This window comes from Phaethon lepturus, unplaced genomic scaffold (genome assembly GCF_000687285.1).
Source record: "Phaethon lepturus isolate BGI_N335 unplaced genomic scaffold, ASM68728v1 scaffold32152, whole genome shotgun sequence".
Lineage (NCBI taxonomy): Eukaryota > Metazoa > Chordata > Aves > Phaethontiformes > Phaethontidae > Phaethon > Phaethon lepturus.
Window position 1 is genome coordinate 16463 of NW_010523129.1, and position 7876 is coordinate 24338.

The window sequence follows — 7876 nt, forward strand, 5'->3', positions numbered from 1 at the left end:
GGCTGCTGCCAACAGAAAGGAATAAAAGGGAAGGAGACTTTCTTGAGAAGACATAAATCTGGCATTTAGGATTAAGACTTTCTGAATACCAGAATCTGAAGCAGCCAGTTTTATTCAAGAATGACTTAGCTGTTCAGGATATTGCTCTTCAGGTTGCATTGGTGTCTCCAGTGTCAGGGAAGCTCTACAGTCTAAGATTTATGTGCTTAATGACACTGCTTCTTCCCAGACTAGCAGCATATTTTGCATTGGTTCCCTTTAGCACAGGAGTGTTTGCTCCAGCCCTGGTGCTTTAAGAGATCCTTACCCCAAGCCCATAGCCACTACTTCTTTTCCTCTCCCAAATGTATGTGCCCAAGTTCTCTACATAACACCTTCTTTTTAGTCCAGAGTTGTTAGACACAGGATGTGATTGCTGCACAGTCTAACACACCCCGCAACACCTTGAACTGCCACATTTGTTTAGGAAGCTTGGGTCAGCACCCAAATCTTTGCAGTAGACCAGAAAGTTCCTGTTATAACAAGAAGGAACAGATACAAACACGAACTGTGCTGCTGTTTGCACTTCCATTTCTAGCTAGGTCCCTGGTTCCTTCTGTGAAAGCAGACTCTCTCTACGAGAGGGGCTAAAGCTGGTAATTTCTCCATGTGTTGGACGGCTCTGATGCCCAAGCACACTATCTTGGAGCTAGGTGCAGGAAAGCAATAACACCAGATTTCCAAGGCTTTATGCCCAGTGCAACCACAGAGCTGCTGAACTCCACAGCAAGGAGTGGGCAACTGCACCTTGTGTTGCTATTCCTGCCACCCACCCCACTTCACCACCTGGGCTCCTGTCAGGTGTGACTGCATTGCTGAGGGCAGACCAGGCTGGTTCTGCAAGGATCTGTTGGGAAAGCAAAGCTCTCAGCAGGGGCAGCTAGAAGCAGCTCACAGCAGCCACTTCTGCCACCTCAACAGCAAAAGCACTCCCAGTCTGGCTCTCCAGCCTCTGCTTCCACTCAGGACCAACAAGCAGAGTAGAAGAGGCCAAAAGAGCTGTGAGACCTTCCCACTCTCCTGGGAAAGGAGGAACTCTCCATTTTTCTAAACAACCAGAAGTGAAAAAGTTTCCATCACTGACTAATGATGGCCTGCAAACTGGAAATTACAGGGAGAAGCTTTGAAGTTGTAGCCTCAACAGATACCTCCTGAAGCTGGTCAATGAGCAGAGATTCCGCTGCAGTCAGATTTCCCTCCCACCTCCTTTTTTTAGGTCACTTACTCCCCAAATTCATTTGGGCATCACCACGTCAGTCTGAGGGCCTCAAAACAGGACACCGCAAGTGCCTTCCAGGACTGAAAGCACTACCAGCATTTTATCTGTACAAAGATGCTGCTGAACAAAATTATTCAGAAAATATTAGACTGAGTCTGAGCAAGCAAATGCTGTCATCACATTCCCCTTTCACTGCTGGAAAACAAATCCATCTTTCCCAGGAGTAGCATATAAGGCAAGCAAATCTGGCTTGTGTCATGGCAGGACCAGCGTGTTTACAACACAAGTATTCCTGTGCAGGAACACTCTAGGATCCATCTGGCTATTTATCATCCCTCTGTCTCACTGCAGAGCTTCCTATGCAGTGCAGTCTCCAGGTCCTCAGATAACCCCAGCCAGGGAACAGCAGCAGCGATGTGCCGAGCCTGATGGTGCTGGTGAACCCCGAGCAGACACACACGGCAGAGGCAGAGAACGCTGCACTCCTCTGCAGCGAAGATCCCCACACCCATCCCCAGATCCCCGCATGCGGGAGAGCTGCCAAGGCTGCTTTCAGGAGCTGCAGACAGGAAACAGCAAAGGATCCAACGGTCTGTTACCAGGCACAAAAATCTCTTCTTGGAAGCAGTGGCCTAAATATACACCCCAGAAAACAGCATCTGCAGAATACAGTACCTGCAGGTCGCAAAAAGGCTAGCGACTGTCACCAGGCAGGGCATTCATTTCATTGCAAATACCCCAAACCTAAAATAATCTCCAGAAATTACAGCAAACAGCTGCTCCTGCTGGGGAGCTCAGAGCAGGGCAAGAGCTCCACAAACACAGCTGCTTCTTGGCTCAGGCGGGTTTTCCCCAGAGCCCCAGAGATCACAAAAAGCCTTTTTCATACAGCAGACAAGCAACTCCCAGGTGGATCCTCCTGCTCTGAGAGCTACTGGAGACAGAGCAGGACCAAAAACAAGTAGTCACGTCTGGGGAGACCCAAAGTTTGCTTCTGCCTAGATGGGGACAGAAGGCCTAGAAAGGCTAAGAGATTTCCTAAAAACCTGTTTGGCACCAAGCAAGCAGATAGATTAAAAAAATGGACATAGGAGATTTAAGGTCTTATCAAACCCAATTAAAGCAGAAACTGCAAACACTGAGCACTTGGGAGAAGAAGCCCGAGACTACCTGGAGGGGCAGAGGGGAGGTGAGGGGAGAAAGTCATCCATGCCCAGACAGAAAACCTCTGAAAGTGCAAGTGCCAGCACTGGCAATGCCTGTGCAGGTCTCCTCTAAAGACTGGCTACTGAAATAACACACAATATTTACTAAGGCATTTTTCATGCTGTCTTTATAGCAGCAAGGATTGGAAAAAATGAACCATAGAGAGAGGAAAAAAAAAAGCCAAGCCACAGAGCAAGTGGGCTCTTTGTTTTTCTGCCACCAAAAAGATCTGATCCTCACTCTGATGTTATCTCTACAAGCCAGAAGGGACTCCTCCACTAGCTTCTGCCCATTCTGGTATGACAGCCCCAATTCCACAAGACCTACAACAACAAAAACTCTTACACCTTCTGTTTAAAGGTCAATAATACTCAAAGCATTATTAACTTTATGCCCTGTTTAAGATACTAACTTAATTTTGCCATAACTGTTTTTTCTTGGAGTCCTTTATTACAGCTATGCAATCCTAAACTGATAAAATAATTTCTTCTTGCAGATTATTTTCTCATCTGTCCTATAGTGAGTTTAAGACCTTCAATAATTTTTTATAATTTTTTCAGCTTTTTCCTGGAGACCATCCATATACAAAAGATACCACAGTGGTATTACAAAACCCAGTTTCCCTCCTCTTGCAAGGACTGTTTGAAAGAACAGTGGAAAAAGTCAAGGGACTGCGAACTAGACTACTGGAGAACAGTATTTTTGTTCAAGCTAAACTTTGTTTTCCCTATCAGGGGTATATTTGGAAGTCATACAGACACTAAAAATATGTTCTCCAGGAAAGCCTCAGACTGCCTGCTTTGTCCAAAGCATATGGAAATTCCTGTTCCCATTCTCCAACGAACAAAAGATCACAGAGCCCTAAGTTTTCCTAATATTTCCGAGCAGAGAAGATCCCCTACACAGAGATGCCCCCCCGCTCCGATTAAAAAGCGCTGTTTGTACCAGAAAATAAGAGCAAAGCAGCTGTAATTCTTTGAAAGGAAAACAGGGCAGAAAACAATCTATAAAAGGCTCTTTGTGGTAATTTATCACACATGTTTATTTCTTTGCATGAAATAGCTTCGGAGCAGAACCAGCGCCAGATTCCTGTGTTGCTGTCAGAGCCACCAACACAGATCTGTTTCCATTTCCAATCTTCACTTGTATTGGCCAAGATGAAGTCACGAGGCAGAGATCTCCCCGCCGCATTTTAACAACAGGCACAGTCTGACCTTGTTCCCAGAACTGGGAACAGCACCACTCGCTCACTCCCCCCCCTTCCCCGCACCACAACGCAAGGCACCCAGCAATGGCAGCTTGCTTTGGCTCCGCAGCTTGCCATGGGCTTTCATGATACCCTGGGGACTTGTTACTGAAAAAGGCTTTAAACCCAAGAGGCAAAGCTTCGTACCGTCCCAGGCTGTAAACCTCGGAGATCCCTTGCTCCAGCACCGCGCATCCCCACCTCTTGCCCTCCCGTTAGAGCACACCACGCCCACACACGTGGGTGTCCTGGGAGGTTTCAACATGATGAAGCCCTACAAGCCGCAGCACCCGGTGAGCATCCCACATCCACATGCTGCAGGGGCTCCCTTCACAGCCATCCGGCTACAAAGCAGCAACTGTAACCTGCCTGGGGTGGCCAAGGACCAGCTCATGCACCAATGGGTTTGACCCATTTCCTGGAGCACTTCAAGTCACTTGCGGCTGGTAGGAGAAGGAAGTCACCTTGCTTTGACTTGCGCGCGCACGTGTGCGCTCGGCAGTCAGTGCCTGTGTCAGCCAGAACAAGGTTACCTGGCACCAGAAGTTGATCAGTGCTCACACCTCTGTGTAATGAACGTCCTTAAAAACGTCTTCGAGTTTCCCCTTTCAGCGCTTAATTCAGCCTCTCCCGGGCACAATGCAGAGCACAGTGCATGCAAGCCACGTCACCTGGAGCCCGCAAGCCGTGGATCTGTCATCCCCATGTCCCTCTCTTGCCACACTCCCTGTATCCGTGGGCCACAGCTGGAAGGGACCCACAAGACATCACCATGTCGCCGCAGAAGACTGCTCTTGATGCACCACCTGCGAGCGCCCCAGCTTGCAGGCAGAACCATGCAAGGACAAAACAGTGAGCTGCCAATGAGCAAACATACACCTGCTTTTAACAGTCACCACCACAGCTATGCCATGATGCAGGTGAAGTGCTTCCCTCCCACTTTAGACTATTTTTAATCACATTCACGTGCCTCAGGTACCGAAATGCCTCTGGGCGGCTCTGCAAGGAGGCACAAGCAGTGACACCTGAATCCGGATTTGAGAAGTCAGGCCTGAAGCCACCTCAGCTCTTTACAAAACACACTGCTGTCTGGAGGTGGATGGACTCCACCCGAGGTCTCCCTGTGTGAACTCACAGCATCGCTACTTGCTTCAGACCTCCTCAAGGCTCGGATCTCTTCTTGGAAGACTCGACCTTTTTCCTGCCGCTGTACTTCCTTAGTGCTGCGGAACTGGCTCGCTAATGAGGGTGCTAATAAGTGGCTTTGCTTCCTTCTGGTGCTAAAAGCCACAGTACAGCACATCCAATCTATTTCTGCCCTATCCTTGCCCTCCCTCCTATCATCACCAGTGGCTGTAAAATAATCTGTGACCCCTCAATAACCACCCAGAGAGACAATAACCAATGCTGCCAGCAGCAGGATGGGAATCCTCTCCTCTCCCACAGCAGTACTGATGTGCTCCTCTCTTCCTTGCTTTTATTTGAAGCATGGCAGGATGACATTTGCCCCATAGTTCTTTGGGACCACGGCCAAGGCTTCCAGTGAAGAACACTACATATGAAGGAAAAACTGACATCTGCAAAGAGTTTTGAAAGCTTTGAATATATGAAAGCAACAGCGGCAGCAACATCACAGTACACCCAGTTATCTGTAAACCCAGCCTCTTGCCAAATTTAGGTCTCAGGAGTTCAGCCAGTGTCTGAGCCTCGTTAAATTAGAGGTAATCTTAACAGAAAGTTTTACTTCAACAGCAAGTTCAAGGTAACGCAATCCAAATATGAAAGTTTTTAATCACAGCTCAAGAAACATCAGTGCTGCCCAGACTGTTTTCTGGGAGACTTTCCACCCAGCCCTGTTTCAGCCACACTGACAAGGATCACTGTAATGAGGTAGAAAATAAAGCAGCTACTTGGAGGATGATACTGCTTCTGTCTCCAGGCAAAAAGATCCCCAAAATGCAGAGATCCAGCTGACAGTTGTTGACCAGTGCTTGCAATACAATCCAGGGACTAAACAGATCTAAATGGGCTGTGCAGATGGAGCTGGGTGCATTGAACAATGCAACATTTCTAGGGAAACCCATAAGGGAGACTCACCCCTCAGAGTAAAAGCTTTTGTGCTCAAGAACAACCATTTTCCTGGGGTGAGATGCAAACTGCACTTGCAGAAAGCTGGTCATACCCAGCTGCAAGGGTTTGTGCCCTGCCAATTCTTTCTGCAGTATGTCAATGCTAAATCCAGTGCAAACACATGTCCAGCCTGTGCCAGGTAGCTGAGCACTGCATGTACAGGCATATGACAATTTAAGTCCTTGACAAAAACACTTCTTCCCCACCCCCCACCCCCCAACTTCACCCGAGATGCAAGGGGCAAGTGGGAAAAAAAAAAACTGGGGGGAAAAAAGCCTTAGAATAACCACCTAGTACTCAGCCTTTCCGATAAGAGTGACTGACCCTTTGTACCAAATAAAAACATGTGCTATTCAGGCCACAGGCAAGAGATCCTCTTTGTTCTTTCCTGATAGCCCACCTCACAGCCATAGTAAGGAATAAAATAGAGTCAGGTAATAACTCTTCAATTACCGTAAGCGATGTGAAGGTCATGCACATCCCACCAAAGCCATTCAGAGCCAGCGCAATGAATATCAGCACAGACAGAGCTGCAACAAGAAAAAAAACACGCCCTTAGCCTCTACTGGGGTGGAGAGGGAAAGGAGACAGAGCCCTCAGGGCTTTGGTCCTGACACATAAAAATCTCCATGGATATCTCAGGATATGCCACCCTGACCGAGCACCCATCTCTCCAGACCCTCCCAGGGCCAGGGCTCTCCTCCAAAACAGAGTTCAGGATGGAATGATCATCTCTCTCCAGGATGGATGGGTCTTTTTTCCTAATGAACAGACTTGCTGATGCAGCTTGTCTGAATGGGTCTTAAAAGGAAGATTTAATTGAAAGAACTGGATTGAAAGTGTCATCCCACTACCTGGTCTTGAGGAGCAAGCTCCATCCATCCCTGGTGAGAAAGCCAATTACACATCATGTGCTATTACCTATTTCCCAACCCTGAAAAAGCCATGAACTTGTTTGGAATTGCTCCTTTACAGGACCCAGCCCTGCCCAAATGCAAAGCTGAGAGACCTGGCTATCTCAGACATTTAGCCCTTGCTACGCTCTCCACTTAGGGTTGTGAAACACCAGCCCTCCCCAGAGCCGCTTAGCTCCCACAGGCCAGCAGATGCTTGGCTTGTGCCCTCAGCAAGACCCCAGTACAGCACTGGAGGTGTGACAGAGCACGCAGTGCCATGCATGCTTGTCTGCTTCCCCCAAAAAACCCCAAGCCACAGCCCCAAAGCCCTCCCAGCTCAGCAGAGAAGTGCCTACTTACAGTCCGGGTTACTGGCACCGTAGGCAATCAGCACACAGGACACAGCAAAGCAGGCACTGAAAGGGAACCAAAACCATGAGTTTTAGAGACAGCCTCACATGCAGTAAATTACATATCCTTCTACCTCCTCAGCACCTTGTTAAGCAAGCACAGTATAATTTCTGTAAGAGGGAGGGAAGCTGGTGATTTGGAAAGAAAAATCCAGGGAAATAACAAAATATTACAGACAAAGCTTGCACAATGGCTAAGGCAACAACCTTTCCTCCCAGTACTGACGTAGCTCTTGCTGGACCCAAATTCCCTACTGGTTTTCTGGCACAGCGCTTTGCCAGCCCTCACCTTGAGGTGACCAAAGACAGCAGCAGCCTTCATCCTGAGACCCAGCTGTGGTCACAGCACTCACAGCCTTTACCTGCTCCTCTCTGGTAGGGTCCGAGTCAGGGACTTGCCCTGCTTTTCCCACTCTGCTTACAGGCCAGTTTGGTTTCTGGTACGGTTCAGCGCATTGAAATTCAGCAGTGCTGGGGTCCACTGTGCCCAACAAGTCACTAATCCCTACATGCCATGATGGAAGCAGCTAACCACCTCACTAGCTGAGGCAGAACACACACCACATGGCAGAGAAGGGCCCTAGAAAAGGCAAGCAGGACATGTTTATCCCCAAGTTAACTCCCCAGCTTGCAAATGGTGATGTAACATCTTGGTTTTGTGCCTCTCAGGACATAGCTCCCAGCTCAAGGAAAAAGCTAGCCTCCATGACTCACAAATGACTCCGCTCTT

General features: G+C 48.4%; 1 protein-coding gene across 3 annotated transcripts in view; it reads right to left on the reverse strand.

The window, feature by feature from the left end:
• SLC43A2 (solute carrier family 43 (amino acid system L transporter), member 2) overlaps window positions 1-7876 on the reverse strand; it is a 28058-nt gene that overhangs the window by 12100 nt on the left and 8082 nt on the right. For all 3 annotated transcript variants that reach the window (XM_010282036.1, XM_010282037.1, XM_010282035.1), the window contains 2 exons: window positions 7097-7152; window positions 6294-6370 (listed from right to left, as the gene is read on the reverse strand). In XM_010282036.1, coding sequence (XP_010280338.1) covers window positions 6294-6370; window positions 7097-7152 — 133 coding nt within the window. The remainder of the gene's footprint in view (window positions 1-6293; window positions 6371-7096; window positions 7153-7876) is intronic.